The 20,214-nt window shown below is 41.9% G+C and overlaps 1 protein-coding gene across 1 annotated transcript in view; it reads left to right on the forward strand.

Moving 5' to 3' along the window:
* The first annotated feature begins 6,607 nt into the window (after nt 1-6,607).
* smarca5 (SWI/SNF related, matrix associated, actin dependent regulator of chromatin, subfamily a, member 5) overlaps nt 6,608-20,214 on the forward strand; it is a 37,776-nt gene continuing 24,169 nt past the window's right edge. Inside the window, exons 1-11 of the mRNA XM_061881184.1 lie at nt 6,608-6,882; nt 9,234-9,356; nt 9,448-9,614; nt 10,619-10,719; nt 10,793-10,893; nt 10,976-11,155; nt 16,148-16,303; nt 16,390-16,521; nt 16,592-16,660; nt 16,739-16,848; nt 16,931-17,157. Coding sequence (XP_061737168.1) covers nt 6,808-6,882; nt 9,234-9,356; nt 9,448-9,614; nt 10,619-10,719; nt 10,793-10,893; nt 10,976-11,155; nt 16,148-16,303; nt 16,390-16,521; nt 16,592-16,660; nt 16,739-16,848; nt 16,931-17,157 — 1,441 coding nt within the window. The 5' untranslated portion in view covers nt 6,608-6,807. The remainder of the gene's footprint in view (nt 6,883-9,233; nt 9,357-9,447; nt 9,615-10,618; nt 10,720-10,792; nt 10,894-10,975; nt 11,156-16,147; nt 16,304-16,389; nt 16,522-16,591; nt 16,661-16,738; nt 16,849-16,930; nt 17,158-20,214) is intronic.

The following is a 20,214-nucleotide window of genomic DNA, read 5'->3' on the forward strand; positions in this document are numbered from 1 at the left end:
ATTGGGACACGCAAACTCCTCTACCACGATAAGGTTGCAGCTCAACAAACATATTTTAATTACAGCAAGGTGGTGTTGCCGCTGGGCCTTAGGCCTTTCGCACCTCCACCGGTGCCTGTGGTGGACCGTGCATGGCAGGGGCGTCCTCTTCCCTGAGACAGGCCTAAACCTGACCGCATACCAGAAACGTTTTTTTGCTGCAGGGTTTTCAGCTGGGGACCAGCTCTCATTGATGTTTCGCCCCTTAGCCCAGAACATCTCCCGGTGGCGGGGCAGTGAACGGGGACGTCTCCCTGACACCCCCTGCAGCAAAACTTACTTAGATGTTGCTCCCCAAGCCTTGTCGCGTCGTTTAAGCCAGAGCCAGTGGTTAGCTTTTTCTGCTGCTTCTGAAAGCTCCTTAGTGGATCTGCTCAGGGTGGCTCCACGTAGTCCCAAGTCCTTGAGCAGGCGTGGTGTTGTTCTGCTCACAAACCCTCTGGCTCCCACCTCCACCGGATACACCCTCACACTCCATCCACGTTCTCTACACTCCGCGACCAGGTCTGCATACTTTGCCTTCTTTCTCCCTTAAGCAGCTTCCATTCCCTCCTCCCATGGCACTGTCAGCTCAATCAGTACTACTGACTTCACAGCTGCAGACCACAGTCCCGCATCTGGTCTTAAGTTGGTGCTGCATATCTCCTGTGGGGAACTGGAGCTGCCTACCCAGGTCCACTTCCCTCTTCCACGCCGCCACCCGTGTTAATGATTTGGCGGGTGGTCTCTTGCTGGAATGTGTCACAGGTTCCCCCTGCCTTTGGAAGTGGATCCTGCATTGGCGTTCTGCTGGACTCTGGTTTTTTGCCTCCTGCCGACTTTTCTCCAGCACATCTTGCTGAGCACTTGGTTGTGCCGCCATCCGAGTCGACCCTGTGTCCGCCATTTTGCAGCCTGACAGAACATGCTGGAGTGAGGCATTGATGGTCGCAGGATTGCTCTGTGCCAAGCCGTTGGTGGAGGTTTTTAGGGCTCGGGAGGGTGTCGTATGTCGCCCTGATGCGGAAACTGAGCCGAGCCTGTGGTAGTTTCCAGAAATCTGCCCAGCTGATTGCTCGGCTCGAGAGACCCACCCAATTTGTCCACCTCCCCTGCTGCCCTTGTGACACAGACCTTACTCTGAGCTCCTCCTGCTCAATCCTGGTGACCTCAGCAACAACAAAGTCCTTCCTCTCCTTCCTGCCTGCCTTGGACCATAGGATTGGTGGATCGCTCCATCCAAGGCCTGCCCGGCCTGTCTGGACCATGCCCAGGACTTCTTGGTGTTGCAGTCTCCCCATCGCCTTCTGGACCTCCTCCCTGGCCCTCCACTTCCTTCCAGTCTCCACTCTGGCATTTGCAGGCGCCACTGCCCCGTCGGAGGAGTCCCTTAGCTCCATCACCACCAGCCTTGCCTTCTCCTGCCTGTAGCCCAGGGTGATATATTTCAGGGGTAGCTGGAGTGAGTTCCATCCATACAGTCCAGCAGCTGAGAAGCACCGTGGCAGGCCTAGCCATTTTCGGATGAAATAATTTATAATTCACACAAAATTCAAGGCACTTTCAACATCAGGGAAAAGAAAACAAAAGCAAATACAGATAGAGTATTAAATATTAATAAATAATAATAACGGGTACGGCGCGGCGCGGTTGGGAGAGTGGCCGTGCCAGCAACCTGATGGTTCCTGGTTCAATCCCCACCTAGTACCAACCTCGTCACGTCCGTTGTGTCCTTGAGCAAGACACTTCACCCTTGCTCCTGATGGGTGCTGGTTCGTGCCTTGCATGGCAGCTCCCTCCATCAGTGTGTGAATGTGTGTGTGAATGGGTAAATGTGGAAGTAGTGTCAAAGCGCTTTGAGTACCTTGAAGGTAGAAAAGCGCTATACAAGTATAACCCGTTTACCATTTAACTCATTTAATTCTAAAAAATATATAAAAATAAAAAGACAAAAAGGGCTACCTATATCACTTCAAATGTTTTTAACAAAGATATCAATTTGAGGGCTTTTGTACTATTATTCATTCTCCAAGATTTGATTGATAATAGTAGTTAGAGTGTCCGCCCTGGGGACACTAGGTCGTGATAATAATCGTTTCTAGGTTGCTAACTTTCATAAATATTCCAAGTTGAATCTCTTCTCTACTAAATGGGGACAACTTTATACCTTTGTCTTACAGCCAACCTCTGGTCAAAGTTGGCCAAAATAAATGCACAGTATCACATTCCAAAGATAAATGATTTACTTATCATACGGACATAACAGTTGCTAACCATAATGTTAATTGTTTTGTTAAAAAAAAAAAAAGCACTATTAGGGTCATTTTAAATTGTATTTTTTTTAAACTGTAGAACAAATTGGATATGCAATACATATCGTCCTTATTTTCCCGTCCTTATTTTCCCTATTTCTATTATTACATCTACTTGGTGTTGCTGCTGTAATTTACAAACCCCGTTTCCTTATGAGTTGGGAAATTGTGTTAGAGGTAAATAAAAAAAGAATACAATGATTTGCAAATCCTTTTCAACCCATATTCAATTGAATGCACTACAAAGACAAGATAGTTGATGTTCAAACTAAACATTTTTATCTTTTTTTTTGCAAATAATAATTAACTTAGAATTTCATGGCTGCAACACGTGCCAAAGTAGTTGGGAAAGGGCATGTTCACCACTGTGTTACATCACCTTTTCTTTTAACAACACTCAATAAACGTTTGGGAACTGAGGTGAAGCTTTGAAAGTGGAATTCTTTCCCATTCTGGTTTTATGTAGAGCTTCAGTCCTTCAACAGTCCGGGGTCTCCGCTGTCGTATTTTACGCTTCATATTGCGCCACACATTTTCCATGGGAGACAGGTCTGGACTGCAGGCAGGCCAAGAAAGTACCTGCACTCTCTTTTTTACGAAGCTGCGCTGTTGTAACACGTGCTAAATGTGGCTTGGCATTGTCTTGCTGAAATAAGCAGGGGTGTCCATGAAAAAGACGGCGCTTAGATGGTAGCATATGTTGCTCCAAAACCTGTATGTACCTTTCAGCATTAATGGTGCCTTCACAGATGTGTAAGTTACCCATGCCTTGGGCACTAATGCACCCCCATACCATCACAAATGCTGGCTTTTGAACTTTGCGTCGATAACAGTCTGGATGGTTCGCTTCCCCTTTGGTCCGGATGACACAATGTCGAATATTTCCAAAAACTATTTGAAATGTGGACTCGTCAGACCACAGAACACTTTTCCACTTTGCATCAGTCCATCTTAGATGAACTCAGGCCCAGAGAAGCTGGTGGCGTTTCTGGATGTTGTTGATAAATGGCTTTTTCTTTGCATAGTAGAGCTTTAGCTTGCACTTACAGATGTAGCGACAAACTGTATTTAGTGACAGTGATTTTCTGAATTGTTCCTGAGCCCATGTGGTGATATCCTTTAGAGATTGATGTCGGTTTTTGATACAGTGCCATCTGAGGGATCGAAGGTCATGGTCATTCAATGTTGGTTTCTGGCCATGCCGCTTACGTGGAGTGATTTCTTTAGATTTTCTGAACCTTTTGATGATATTATGAAGCGTGGATGTTGAAATCCCTAAATTTTTTGCAATTCAATCATCAATCAATCAATCAATGTTTACTTATATAGCCCTAAATCACTAGTGTCTCAAAGGGCTGCACAAACCACAACACGAACCACTACCACATCCTCGGTAGGCCCACATAAGGGCAAGGAAAACTCACACCCAGTGGGACGTCGGTGACAATAATGACTATGAGAACCTTGGAGAGGAGGAAAGCAATGGATGTCGAGCGGGTCTAACATGATACTGTGAAAGTTCAATCCATAATGGATCCCACACAGTCGCAAGAGTCCAGTTCAAAGCGGATCCAGCACAGCAGCGAGAGTCCCGTTCACAGCGGAGCCAGCAGGAAAACATCCCAAGCGGAGGCGGATCAGCAGCACAGAGATATCCCCAGCCGATACACAGGCAAGCAGTACATGGCCACCGGATCGGACCGGACCCCCTCCACAAGGGAGAGTGGGACATAGGAGAAAAAGAAAAGAAACGGCAGATCAACTGGTCTAAAAAGGGAGTCTTTGCACTTTGAGAAATGTTGTTCTTAAACTGTTTGACTATTTGCTCACGCAGTTGTGGACAAAGGGGTGTACCTCGCCCCATCCTTTCTTGTGAAAGACTGAGCATTTTTTGGGAAGCTGTTTTTATACCCAATCATGGCACCCACCTGTTCCCAATTAGCCTGCACACCTGTGAGATGTTCCAAATAAGTGTTTGATGAGCATTCCTCAACTTTATCAGTATTTATTGCCACCTTTCCCAACTTCTTTGTCACGTGTTGCTGGCATCAAATTCTAAAGTTAATGATTATTTGCAAAAAAAATGTTTATCAGTTTGAACATCAAAATGTTGACTTTGTAGCATATTCAACTGAATATGGCTTGAAAAGGATTTGCATATCATTGTATTCTGTTTATATTAACATCTAACACAATTTCCCAACTCATATGGAAACGGGGTTTGTAGTAGTTTGTGTGTACAAACCTACAAACCCCGTTTCCATTAATGCTGAAAGGCACATACAGGTTTTAGAACAAAATATGCTGCCGTCTAAGCGCCGTCTTTTTTATGGACGCCCCTGCTTATTTTATTAGCAAGACAATGCCAAGCCACATTCAGCACGTGTTACAACAGCATGGCTTCGTAAAAAAAGAATGCGGGTACTTTCCTGGCCCGCCTGCAGTCCAGACCTGTCTCCCATGGAAAATGTGTGGCGCATTATGAAGCGTAAAATACGACAGCGGAGACCCCGGACTGTTGAAGGACTGAAGCTCTACATAAAACAAGAATGGGAAATAATTCCACCTTCAAAGCTTCAACAATTAGTTTCCTCAGTTCCCAAACGTTTATTGAGTGTTGTTAAAAGAAAAGGTGATGTAACACAGTGGTGAACATGCCCTTTCCCAACTACTTTGGCACGTGTTGCAGCCATGAAAGTCTAAGTTAATTATTATTTGCAAAAAAAAAATAAAGTTTATGAGTTTGAACATCAAATATTTTGTCTTTGTAGTGCATTTAACTTGAATATGGGATGAAAAGGATTTGCAAATCATTGTATTCTGTTTATATTTACCTCTAACACAATTTCCCAACTCATATGGAAACGGAGTTTGTATTTAAATTAAAGTTATCTTTACTCAGAGTAACTCAATTCCTTTTTTTTTATACTTGAGTACATTTTTAGACATGTGCTTGCAGAGTATAGTACATATTCTGTACAATTGACCGCTAAATGGTGACGCCCCAATTAGTTTTTCAACTTGTTTAGGTCGGGGTCCACGTTAATCAATTCATGATGAAAGCGGGGATCGATCCTGGAACCCTCACGTTGCTGGCACAGTCACTCTACCAATCGAGCTATACCACCCCATAAAAGTGTTTAACCTGTAAAGCACTTTGGTTCAATTTAAAAATTGTTGTAAATGTGCTATATCAGTGGTTCTCAACCTTTTTTCAGTGATGTACCCCCTGTGAACATTTTTTTTAATTCAAGTACCCCCTAATCAGGGCAAAGCATTTTTGGTTGAAAAAAAAAGATAAAAAAGTAAAATACAGCACTATGTCATCAGTTTCTGATTTATTAAATTCTATAAAAGTGCAAAAGATTGCTCATTTGTAGCAGTCTATCTTGAACTATTTGGAAAAAAATAACTAAAAATAACTAAAAATATATAAAAATAACTAAAAACTTGTTGAAAGTGATTCAATGATAAATGCAAATTTCTCCACATAGAAGTAATCATCAACTTAAAGTGCCCTCTTTGGGGATTGTAATAGAGATCCATCTGGATTCATCAACTTACTTCTAAACATTTCTTCACAAAAAAAGAAATCTTTAACATCAATATTTATGGAACATGTCCACAAAAAAATCTAACTGTCAACACTGAATATTGCATTGTTGCATTTCTTTTTACAGTTTATGAACTTACATTCATATTTTGTAGAAGTATTATTCAATAAATATATTTATGAAGGATTTTTGAATGTTTGTTATTTTTGAAATATTTTTAAAAAATCTCACGTACCCCTTGGCATACCTTCAAGTACCCCCATTTGAGATCCACTGCTGTATAAATAAAGTTGCTTTGCCTTGCCAACGTCCCTAAAAATGTTGCAATGACAAACATGTTTCAAAACAAAGTTTAGATTTTAAAAGAATGAAAAAAGAATGAATAATATGTCAATGATAAAACAATAAGTCTTAGTACTACAATAATATTTTGTACTTTTACTTCAGTAAATTATTTGTAGCAGTTTATGCCGTTTCTCTGCTGCGTTCACGAACACAAGACTACCCCAGATCTATCCCCACTGTCTCGTTATGGATTTAAAAAGCAAATGTAAATATAAGGATTTCAATCTGGATTTTTTTTCCCAAATCCGCCGTCATGATTACATTAACGTAAAATTACAATTTTATTTTACGTTTGGGCATATTAATGTGACGTTTTAAATACAGCGTCAAAGCTTCCGAATTATGCGAAGGCAGCACGAGCCGCTCTCGCGATAGCACCGATGACGTCACGCTGTGAGAACGCGGGGTAAAACACCCGCTAGCATCCACCGGTGTTGTGTCTTTCATTGCCGCCCAGCAGCACGGCGCCACACTCGGAGCACAAAGTTGTCCAATACACCCAAGACTCAACCAGGGAACACAGCCGTGGACGATATTAAGACAACTTGAAGAGGAATCTCCTATAAAGGAAAAAAAAAATGTCGGAAATTCTATCCTGCGTGGAACCGCGGGAAGAAGAGCAGATGGAAGTCGAGGAAGCGCCGGGAGCGGAGGTAAGACGGCTATTATTGTTTATTCTGAACTTTTATCCATCGTTTCATTCCCCTTTTATTCCTATTTTTACTTTGCTCGTGTCCTAACTTGGTTCATCAAACGTTAGCCGCCACCATTATTAGTTCAGGCTAGCATCACAGCACAACTTGCTAGCCAGTTTCATAACAGCGTCACCGCCATTGTTCGTTGTACGTGTGTAGTTAACGTGTCTACTTTTGAAATACAACAAAAATAATTGGTGTTTTTTGCTTTTGGAGCCGAGGTGAGGGATCATAATATTACCCACTAAAGCAGGTCTTTGTTTTTAGAGAGACAGCGAGTAGTCAAGTTGCGATGCAAAAGCTGCGCATGCGTATGACTCATTTTGTGTTTCTCATTGAACTTTTAAGAATCCAACCGGTTTTGGTAAGTATTTGGGGACGCTTACTAATCAGAATCAGAAATTCTTTAATAATCACCCGGGGGAAATTAATATTTTCAGCACAATCCCATTAAAGATCAGGGGCCGTATTTATTAAGCTAAGAAGTCTGCTAAGAGTTCACTTATGAGTAAAGAAATTCTTCGCTGAAAGCTGCACTTAAAAGTTAGTTATCCAGCGTCTTACTCACACTTTCAGCGAAGTGTAGGACTGAATCTGGAGAGACAGCTGATGGTGACCTATCGCTCGGCTGTTGACGTACTGCATAACAGTGTGGTACGCCAGCTGCACTGAAGCAGACAAACAGGCGATCCAAAAAAATCATCGGCTGTCCCTTGCCCTCCCTGAAGTATTTACACAACTCCCGTTGCCTCAACAGAGCAAAAAACATTACCAAGGACAGCACACACCCCCCGGCTTCCACCTGTTCGACTTGCTACCATCGGGCAGGCGCTACAGGTGCATCAGAGCCAGAACAAACAGGCTCAGAGACGGCTTCTTTCCCAGAGCTGTCACCATGTTGAACTCTAACTTATAATAATAATAATTCACCCCTATACAATATCCTGCCCTAATACCCTACTGTGCATTACTACCCTTCAAGTGCAATACATCCGACACTGATTATTTATTATCAATCAATTAAACATCAATCAATGTTTATTTATACAGCCATAAATCACCAGTGTCCCAAAGGGCTGCACAAACCACAACGACATCCTCAGTAGGGCCCACGTAAGGGCAAGGAAAACTCACACCCAGTGGGACGTCGGTGACAGTGACAATGATGACTATGAGAAACCTTGGAGAGGACCGCAAATCTTTCTAGAGGCTAATCTTTCCTGTGATAAAATAAAATGTCAACCAAGGTAATCAAAAAGGTCAACCAACGAACAAGATTTCTCTACAGGATCTCCTCTTTAGTCAACAAAAGCACCATGAAGATTCTAGCGAGAACTCTCATTCAACCCTTTTTAGATTATGTATGCACCTCCAAAACCCTCAAATCTAGACTCCAAACATGCCAGAACAAGCTTGTCAGGTTACTTCTAGACCTCCACCCCAGATCACACCTCTCTCTTACCCACTTCTTCAAAGTGGGCTGGTTCAGGGTGGAGGACAGAGTTAAACAACTTGCACTGAGCCTAGTCTATAAAATTCGCTACACCTCCCTGATACCTAAGTACATGTCAAACGTAACGTAAATGACCGCCATAACTACAACACCAAGGGGAGCTCCACAAACCACGTTAAACCCAGATTCCGATCTAACAAAGGTCTTATCTCATTCTCCTTCTATGCCACATCAATGTGGAATGCACTCCCAACAGGTGTAAAAGAAAGTGCATCTCTACTCACCTTCAAAACCGCACTAAGAGAACACATTCAGGCAACTACAACCCTTGACTAACACCCTCCCCCCACATCCCACCACCCCGGATTGTAAATAATCAAATGTATATACTTGTTCTTATGCTGTCTGAGCTCACTATGTTCACTGCTCGCTGTACATATCCTACCAAATCAGACCTACACTGTTTCGATGTCCATTTCTCAGATGTTATATTGTTATCCTTTACTAAATTATTAATCCATATTCTAAATATTGTGTTCACAAATTCATACTCATTTTGAAAGTACGTCCAAATGACCAAACCGTAACCAGTAGTGTACATAGAAATATGATGGTCATTTTTAAGAATGTGATTAAATATATTTTTTATATTACTTTTAGTAATTTATAATTATATGATTTAGTAATTTTTTTATATTTGTTTTTGTATCATCAGATGTGTGAATTTTCATCAAAGTGTGTATTTGTTTTATCCCATTCTTGTCATAATAATTTACCATAAACATTCCTTCAAAGTAAAGCATTGCACACATTCTGTCCAAATAATTAAACCTGAATATTATTGTTTCGTTTTAAGGAAAAATCTGATTCCGATGCTGGCAAGGAATCCTCTTCAGACGCTGGACCCGATGGCCAACATGCGTCGTCCTCCTCCTCGACCAAAACCAAGGTTTCTATGCCCGGTTATGAAGAGAAAGTGGTGAGGACACCTTTCTTTTGTGGTCTTATTAGACAAGTATGTTTGTATTTGGGAGGTGAATAATTGAATGTACCTTTTTGTGCGTGTGTAGCAAACAGACCGGACCAACAGATTCGACTATCTGTTGAAGCAAACCGAGTTATTTGCTCATTTCATCCAACCGGCTGCACAGAAGACACCTACCTCCCCGCTGAAGATGAAGCCGGGGCGTCCCCGAATCAAGAAAGATGAGAAACAGAACCTGTTGTCTGCTGGAGAGTGAGTGTATTGGAAATAATCAGTGACAGGGTCAAACTATCTCCCACTATAGCACCAGCAACTAACTGAACAGGCGATGTTTGAAGTAGGGCTGGGCGATATACTCGTTATATCGCCGGTTTGTCTCTGTGCGATATGAAAAATGACTATATCGTGATATTCGAGTATATGTTCTCACGCAGTTGCTTTTAGCTTCTGGCATTACACAACAGGCTCTCCCCGCTCTTGTCTCTCCTTCTCACAGACAGACAAGCACACCTTTTTACATACGTCACATACTGTCACGTCAAACGTCACATACGTATACGCTCCCGGGGAGCAAAGAGGTAGCAACATGGGTAATGTCACCTGTGATGCTAGCGCAGCCGTGAGAGTTGTAATACGAGAGAGAGAAGGTGCGAATCTGGTAACAAATGAAGGAAGAATTAATTCCCCCCAAAAACAGCAGGGGTCCATCTTCTGGCGGTGGTTTGGCTTCAAGTGGGAATATGTCGAACAGACAACCGTAATTTGTCAAGTGCGGGACAAAAGCGTTGCTATAAAAAGTAACATTACTGCTAATATGTAGCATCCTTTGACAAGTCACCTGCTAGAGAATGAAGAGTGCTTACTCCGCCTGTCAACATCTCCATTCGGTGCCACACGCCCACACCATCAAAATGCAGAGGCAAACATTTCCAGATCGACACCGTATTAAATAGTGTGGTTTTTTTTTTTTGTTGTGTTTTCCTTCTCTGCATGAAAGTTTAAAATGAGCATACATTAATGCAGTATGATAAATAATGTTTTAATGTAGAAGCATAGAATCATCATACGGTTGTGATTATATGCATTAAGAGTTAATTCAAGGCTAAGGCAAAATATCTAGATATACAGTATATGGTGTTTCGCGATATGGCCTTAAAATATCGCGATATTAAAAAAAGGCCATATCGCCTAAGCCTATTTTGAAGTCACACTTGACTGTCACATGGATGCTTTACTCTCATTTGTGTGTCCTGCAGCAACCGTCATCGTCGCACAGAGCAAGAAGAGGACGAAGAACTGCTCAGCGAGAGCACCAAGACCACAAACGTCTGCACCCGCTTCGACGATTCGCCCTCGTGTAAGTGCTGCTGACAAGTAAGACATGTGCATGATCAACTACATGAGGCTCACATATTTAATTTTTTTTACAGACGTCAAATCGGGTAAAATGAGGGACTATCAGGTCCGCGGTCTAAACTGGCTCATCTCTTTATACGAGAACGGCATCAACGGAATCCTTGCTGATGAAATGGTCGGCCATCCTTCACACGGTCCAATGTTTTCCATCTACTGTAAGCTGCTCTCTTACAGATTTTCTATTTGTATGTCCTCAGGGTCTGGGAAAGACTCTCCAAACCATTTCTTTGCTGGGCTACATGAAGCACTACAGAAACATCCCCGGGCCGCACATGGTCCTGGTGCCCAAGTCCACCCTCTACAACTGGATGAACGAGTTCAAGAGATGGGTCCCGTCTCTACGCGCTGTCTGTCTCATAGGAGACCGAGACCAGAGGGTAGGATGTGTTCTAGTTCTACAATATTTTAGTTTCTTGCTGATATGTCTGTAATTTGTGTATGTAATTTGTTGCATTATTACCGCAATCACGGGTACAAGCGGCCGAAATGAGTTTCCTCCGCCGGGTGGCGGGGCTCTCCCTTAGAGATAGGGTGAGAGGCTCTGCCATCCGGGAGGAGCTCAACGTAAAGCCGCTGCTCCTCCACATCGAGAGGAGCCAGATGAGGTGGTTCGGGCATCTGGTCAGGATGCCACCCGAACGCCTCCCTAGGGATGTGTTTAGGGCACGTCCAGCTGGTAGGAGGCCACGGGGAAGACCCAGGACACGTTGGAAAGACTATGTCTCCCGGCTGGCCTGGGAACGCCTCGGGATCCCCCGGGAAGAGCTAGACGAAGTGGCTGGAGATAGGGAAGTCTGGGCTTCCCTGCTTAGGCTGCTGCCCCCGCGACCCGACCTCGGATAAGCGGAAGATGATGGATGGATGGATGGATATTACCGCAATGTAATGCAATGTGTCTCTTCAAAAGCACTATAAATATACAGTACAGCCCAAAAGTTTGGACACCCCTTCTCATTCTATGTTATGTTATTTTCATTTGTTATGCGCCCCCCCCAACCAACCGTTACATCAGCCCGGGGCACAGCCTGAGTAGAGAAACAGAGACTGAGACACACAATTCATCAATCCATTTACTACCGCTTGTCCCTTTTTGGACACAGAGGAATCTAAAATGAACATTTAAGACTCACTTAGACTTAGACAAACTTTAATGATCCACAAGGGAAATTGTTCCACACAGTAGCTCAGTTACAATGATGGAAAGTGTAAGGATGGAAAGGACAATGCAGGTATAAATAGACTAAATATATCGATGTAAAATAAAACCTATGTACGTAATATTTACATAATATATGTACAGTATATTATATATACAGATATATAATAATATATTATGTCTATATCATATATACAGTATATAACAATTACCATGTACAATATTACAGTATATGTGACAGGTGTCAGGTAATTGACAGATAGCATCTATTGGTGTATGGCGAGTGATTATACAGCTGGATGGAGTGTGGAATGAAGGAGTTCTTGAAACGGCCACTGTGGGAACAAAGCTGAAGGAGCCTGTTGGAGTAAGAACTCCGCTGTCCCTCAATTGTCTGGTGGAGTGGGTGGGCAGGATTGTCCATGATGGCCAGCAGTTTGTCCAGTGTCCTCCTGTCCCTCACTGACACAAACGCCTCCAACTGCGTGCCAATAGCTTGGCCGGCTTTCCGGATCAGTGTGTCTGTCAATTCGGTTTGAGTCCCTTTTGCTGGTGCTGCTCCCCCAACAGACCACTGCGAAGTACAGGGCACTGACCACAACAGACTGTTAAAAAAATATCCAACAGCTCGCTGCACACATTTAAAGGACCTAAGCTTCCTCAGAAAAAAGAGTCTGCTCATGCCCTCCTTGTAAACCGCATTGTAGTTGTCCTTCCAGTCCAGTCTGCTGCTGTTCAAGTGGACTCCCAGGTACTTATACCGCCCCACTACTGCCACCTCCCGGCCCAGGATCTTGATGGGCTCCACCGGGGTCCTTCTCTTCCTGAATTCGATGACCAGCTCGTTGGTCTTGTCCCCATTAAGAACCGGATGGTTTGCCTGAGACCACTCCACAAAGTCAGCGATCAGTGTCCTGTACTCCGATTCCTGTCCCTCTCCGATACACCCGACCGCAGCAGAATAATGAACACATAATGAATTCAATGGGTTTTCTTTACTTTCATGACTATTTACATTGTAGATTGTCACATCAAAACTATGAATGAACACGTGGAGTTATGTATGTAACAAAAAAAGATGAAATAACTGAAAACATGTTTTGTATTCTAGTTCCTTCAAAATAGCCACACTTTGCTATGATTACTGCTTTGCACACTCTTGGCATTCTCTCGATTAGCTTCAAGAGTTAGTCACCTGAAATGGTTTTCACTTCACTGGTGTCCCTTATCAGAGTTGATTAGTGAAATGTCTTGCTTTATCAATGTGTTTGGGACCATCAGTTGTGTTGCGAATGAGGTGTGTCCAAACTTTTGGCCTGTACTGTATCGCTGAAGAAAGTAAACAAAGTGGTGACTTTGCGGCCAAAAAAAATAAAAAATAGCCATACAGTTGTCCCTTTAAAATCACGCTACAAAGTTTGTGGCTTCAAGCCAATGCTTTTTTTTAAAGCATATACTGTTTGTTTTTGGCATTTTGAGCACAAAATATCGATACTCGAGTAGTATTGGCCGCTAAATTAGACAAAACCAACCCGAGTGCGCCTCTTGACCACTGATTGGCTCTTCCTCATACTGGACTAAACGAGTGTAAAGGATAAAAAATGAGTGTTATTTCATGTCTAGATTGCTCTCCTAATGTTAAGAAAAACATGTAATTTGAAGGTGTTAAATATGTTATTTATTGCTGTAGTTATAAACATCAGGGTTTCCCCCAGATTGCCAATATATCTGGTGGTGGGGTTGTGATGGTGTCATGGTCTTGACATGACATGAATTTACAAATTTGCAATAATGCATTTATTTTCTTTAAAAACGAAAAAAAAAATGTTTCAAATACATACACAAACATTTTTTGTTATTAATTATAGTTACGGTAGAAGAGGGGTTAGTGCGTCTGCCTCACAATAGGAAGGTCCTGAGTAGTCTTGGGTTCAATGGGATCTTTCTGTGTGGAGTTTGAATGTCCTCCCCGTGACTGCCTGGGTTCCCTCCGGGTACTCCGGCTTCCTCCCACCTCCAAAGACATGCACCTGGGGATAGGTTGATTTTAAACACAACGGTCCCTAGTGTGTGAATGTTGTCTGTCTATCTGTGTTGGCCCTGCGATGAAGTGGCGACTTGTCCAGGATGTACCCCGCCTTCTGACTGATTGTAGCTGAGATAGGCACCAACGCCCCCCACGACCCCAAAGGGAATAAGCAGTAAAAAATGGATGGATGGATGGATTATAGTTGCCATATATTCTTTTGTTATACCGTTTTCCTGTATTTGTCAGTTGTACTTTGTTGAGAATCTTTCTTGAGACTTCTCCAATCATTTTTAGTAACATTTTCTTTATTAAAACCCACCAGCATCTATAATCTTTTTCTGGTGTTATTAGAGACTTTGCCGTCACTCGATGTCCGCGATGAGCAGCAGCGAGCCTGACGCCGCACTTGCTTTGCGCTGCTGTTCCAACTGCATTTTGTCTCCTTGAAAGATGCGATAGGCCTCTTAATATTGGCATATATCTACATTTTGTAAATTGCTTTCCTCGGGTAAATCTCAGATGTATTAAAATACGTCCATCTTGCATCTTGCCTGCGTCATCACAGGATCTTGTTTCAGCAGTGCCGTTTTGTTTTTGAAAAGTTTTTTTGGCAGATTAATTTTTGGTGCATCATTAGTCAATAGTTTGCAAATATTAGGCTATAAACATCCATTCATAGACTGCATTCTTAAAATTAGTTTTTGTGCAAAACCCCTTATTTTTAAGATGTTGCAGCTTTTATTTTGCATTGGCGGGCTGCCACGATCAATTTAAAGTAGGGGAAACATTGACCTTTTTTTATTAATATATTGCGGAAAATAATTTTAAGTGGGCAGCACGGTGAAAGAGGGGTTAGTACGTCTGCCTCACAATACGAATGTCCTGGGTTCCATCCTGCACTCTGTATCTTTCTGTGTGGAGTTTACATGTTCTCCCCACGACTGTGTGGGTTGCCTACGGGTACTCCGGCTTCCTTCCACCTCCAAAAACATGCACCTGGGGATAGGTTTATTGGCAACACTTAATTGGCTCTAGTGTGTGAATGTGAGTGTGAATGTTGTCTGTCTATCTGTGTTGGTCCTGTGATAAGGTAGCGACTTGTCCAGGGTGAACCCCACCTTCCGCCCGAATGCAGCTGGGATAAGCTCCAGCGACACCGAAAGAGATAAGCGGTAGAAAATGGATGAATTAATAATTTTAGGTACAAAACCAATTAACAGCGATAAACAAGGATTAACTGTATTTTTTCTTTTCATGAGCACATTCAACATTTCCTTGATAATAACTGATCGCTTTGGTTAAAGTATCCATGATATGACATCTTTATGTCTTGACTTCCGTATTATGACCCAATTCTCTTACAATTCCCCTCACTTTATTCTCATAGTTCCTTGTTTATTCTTATAATATACTATACCGGGGGTCGGCAACCCGCGGCTGTAGAGCCGCTTTAGCGCCGCCCTAGTGGCTCTCTGGAGCGTTAACAAAAATGTTTGAAAAATGGAAAACATTTTTTGTGTTAATATGATTTCTGTTGGAGGACAAACATGACACAAACCTCCCTAATTGTTATAAAGCGCACTGTTTACATTAAACACGCGTCACTGATTCGAGTATTTGGCGAGCGCTGTTTTGTACTACTCATTTTGGCGGTCTTTGAACTCACCGTGGTTTGTTTACAACTTGTATAACTTTCTCCGACTTTCTAAGACATGTTTTATGGCACTTCTTTTTCTGTCTCATTTTGTCCACCAAACTTTTAACGTTGTGCATGAATGCACAAAGGTGAGTTTTGTTGTGGAGTGCCAATCAGACATATTTGGTCACTGCATGACTGCAAAGGGACAAGCGGTAGGAAATGGATGGATGGATGACTGCAAGCTAATCGATGCTAACATGCTGTTTAGGCTAGCTATATGTACACATTGCATCATTATGCCTCATTTGTGGGTATATTTGAGCTCATTTAGTTTCCTTTAAGTCCTCTTAATTGAATTTATATCTCACGACACACTATCTGTATGTAATACGGATTTTAATTTTTTGCGGCTCCAAACTGATTTGTTTTTGTATTTTTGGTTCAATATGGCTCTTTCAACATTTTGGGTTGCCGACCCCCGTACTATACTCTTGTCTTCATTGTGATCCTAATACTCAAGTCAATCAAACGATGATTCGTTTCAGACGGCCCTCATCAGAGACGTGCTGCTGCCGGGCGAATGGGACGTGTGCGTGACCTCTTATGAGATGCTCATCATCGAGAAGGCAGTGTTCAAGAAGTTCAACTGGAGATACCTGGTCATTGACGAAGCTCACAGGATCAAGAACGAGAAGTCAAAGGTGAAGAAGAAGCCCCAATCCCCAAACCATGCAGAGATTCAACTGTCTTTATAAGAAATCCCCACAAATCCAATGTTTCCACACAGTTGTCCGAGATCGTGCGAGAGTTCAAGACCACAAATCGCCTTCTGCTGACCGGAACGCCTCTGCAGAACAACCTCCACGAATTGTGGGCTCTGCTCAACTTCCTGCTCCCTGATGTCTTCAACTCATCAGAGGTGAGTCTCGGAAAACCACTCGTCTGATAACTTAATCATGCTGACAATGTTTGCCAATGTTGCTTTTTAGGACTTTGATTCCTGGTTTGACACCAACAACTGCTTGGGTGATCAGAAGCTGGTGGAACGTCTTCACACCGTATGTTAGAAATATGCAACAATAGCACAAATGCTCACATTGTAGCCTCATTGTCATCGCTTTTTTTTGCGCTAATAGGTGCTGCGCCCTTTCTTGCTCCGGCGTATCAAAGCCGATGTAGAGAAGACACTCCTACCGAAAAAGGAGATCAAGATGTACGTGGGCCTCAGTAAAATGCAGAGAGAATGGTAAGCATGTTTAACTGGACAAGATTGTAGCACTGTCAGACATATTTTCCTGTTGGCTGATCATCATCACGTCCCCTGTCAGGTACACAAAGATCCTCATGAAGGACATCGACATCCTGAACTCAGCCGGCAAGATGGACAAGATGCGTCTGCTCAACGTTCTCATGCAGCTGAGGAAGTGCTGCAACCACCCTTACCTGTTCGACGGCGCCGAGCCCGGCCCGCCCTACACCACAGACCTCCACCTGGTGGTCAACAGCGGCAAGATGGTGGTGCTGGACAAGCTGTTGCCCAAGATGAAGGAGCAGGGTAAGTCTCTGGCAGCACCGTATTTTTCGGAGTATAAGTCGCTCCGGAGTATAAGTCGCACCTGCCGAAAATGCACAACAAAGAAGGAAAAAAACATATATAAGTCGCACTGGAGTATAAGTCGCATTTTTGGGGGAAATTTATTAGATAAAACCCAACACCAAGAATAGACATTTGAAAGGCAATTTAAAATAAATAAAGAATAGTGAACAACAGGCTGAATAAGTGTAGGTTATATGAGGCATAAATAAGCAACTGCTATGTTAACCTAACATATTATGGTAAGAGTCATTCAAATAACTATAACATATAGAACATGCTATACCTTTACCAAGCTATCTCTCACTCCTAATCCATAAATTCCATGAAATCTTATACGTCTAGTCTCTTACGTCAATGAGATAAATAATATTATTTGATATTTTACGGTACTGTGCTAATAATTTCACACATAAGTCACTCCTGAGTATAAGTCGCACCCCCGGCCAAACTATGAAAAAAAACTGCGACTTATAGTCCGAAAAATACGGTACGTTACATTACATTAGTACACCTTATCAATCGATCTTTATTTATGTAGCACTTTTCATACACAGGCAACTGGTAACACAAAGTGCTTTACACCCTAAAAACAAAGAAGAGAAGAAAACGCACACGCAGCACTATTGACAATAGCAAAATAAAGCATGGCACTGAGGGTTGAGGGAAAAAAACAACAATAACTAAAATTAACGTCATCTAAAAAGATAGTATAAAACATTTTGAAATACACGTAAAAATAAAACATAAATAAAACATTAATAACTTACCGTATTTCCTTGAATTTCTGCCAGGCATAAAGTACGCGCCTGCCTTGAATTACTGCCGGGTCAAACTCGCTCCGCAAAATAATTAGCGCATGTTTAGTGTTACCGCCTGATCAAACTGGTGACGTCACGAGTGACACTTCCCCTGTCATCATTTTCAAAATGGAGGAGGCTGATTTCAATACCGGTAATTTGAAATCTTATAAAGGGAAGAAGATTAAGAGCTATTCAGGAGGATTTAAGGTCCAAGCTTACATCACACTCAATTTTTTACTGCATGCCTTTGGTGAGTGCCGGAGTGAGAAGAGGTTTTAAAATAATTAGCGCATGCTTACTTTTACTGCATGCCTTTGGTAAGCGCAGGAGTGAGAAGAGGTTTTATATTAATTAGCGCATGCTTACATTTACCGCATGCCTTCGATAAGCGCATGAGTGAGAAGAGGTTTTAAATTAATTAGCGCATGCTTACATTTACCGCATGCCTTCGATAAGGGCATGAGTGAGAAGAGGTTTTAAGTTAATTAGCGCCCCGGCGGCAATTCAAGGAAATAAGGTGATTATAAAATTCCCGCAGATATGTTGATGGGCCTGCTCTCACTGCCCTGGACCTCTGGCCAGGGGTCCTCGGAAGCCGTCGTACTTTGAAGATGGTGCCGAGTGTCTGAATCCATGAGTTTTAGGTGTAAACCGTACAAAATTATTTATAGAGCTAGCCTAAAACATGCATATTAAGTAGTAACATAGTAGTAGTGCTAGCAAGCTTTTTTGTGATTTAGGGATAAACACCTTCCATGCCACCCTGAGAATACTGATGTTAAAGTTTATATGTAGACTGCAGGGGTCCGAGAATGATCCTATTTTACTGATAACCAATCCTAGGTGTGGTTCTGTTAGGTGCCAATCGTATATATATATATATATATATATATATATATATATATATATATGGATTATCCGGAGAATAGTGCTCGATAACGTGGTAGAGCGCAATATGTAGGTGTGGGGAAAAAAATCACAAGACTACTTCATCTCTACAGATCTGTTTCATGAGGGGTTCCCTCAAACATCAGGAGAAAATCTCCTGATGATTGAGGGAACCCCTCATGAAACAGATCTGTAGAGATGAAGTAGTCTTGTGATTTTTTTCCCCACACCTACATATATATATATATATATGGTAACACTGGTATCTCTGCCTTTTATAGAATATGTTAAAGTTAAAGTACCAATGACTGTCACACACACACACTAGGTGTGGTGAAATTATTATCTGCATTTGACTCATCACCCTTGATCATCCCCTGGGGCGTGAGGGCAGCAGTGGGCAGCAGATAGACCCGTGTCCGGGATGGTGATTTAACCCCGAATTCCAACCCTTGATGTTGAATGCCATTCAGAGAGGTAATAGGTCCCATTTTTTATAGTCTTTGGTATGACTTGTACATATGAATATGTGTTTGAACTCACAACCTACCCATCTCAGGGCGGACACTCTAACCACTAGGCCACTGAGTGTAGACACATTCTTAAATTGTATACATACATATATACACTCAAGTACAGCCATGCTAGGCGTTGTCAACAAACATGAATGTACCATATCAACGAAACAAGTTAAAATGTGAAAATTATAATTAATTATTGCATTTTACGTATAATTACAACGCTCGTTATAACTGAAAATATATTACTAATAATTGACTAAAATAGGATGACAAAACTATTTAAATAAAAACAATAAACTATTAATAATAACTAAAGTACCATTTCAAAATTAAAATAAATACATAAAATAAAAAATTAAACATCATATCGAAATAAATGTCTGACCCAAGAGTGTAAATTAGCATGGTCATCTGTGACCAAGCTGCCAAAGAAAGAAGATATATATATATATTTTTTGCTGCTTGTATTTATGTTAAATGCCTTTTACTGAATATGACCAAGCTCTGTTTTTAATATTATTTGCTAATGCCTTTTACACTTTGTTTTGTTTATTTTATGTACTCTATGTGAATTTTTTATTCTATTTGGACGTTGGAGTCTGCAATAAAAAGTTTGAGGATTATAATGCTTACACTTAGCATGGTGCTAACGATAGTATGCTAACAGTTAGCATGTCTCACATTTCAAGTAACACAGCTGTAAGGTGTATCGCTGCGGAAATTGAGAAAAAAGTGTAGAATTAGATTAAATTAGATGTTGGCATGCTTAAGTTAGCTTGCTAGCATGCTATAGTTTGAATGCTATC

Source organism: Nerophis ophidion, linkage group LG20 (genome assembly GCF_033978795.1).
Source record: "Nerophis ophidion isolate RoL-2023_Sa linkage group LG20, RoL_Noph_v1.0, whole genome shotgun sequence".
NCBI lineage: Eukaryota > Metazoa > Chordata > Actinopteri > Syngnathiformes > Syngnathidae > Nerophis > Nerophis ophidion.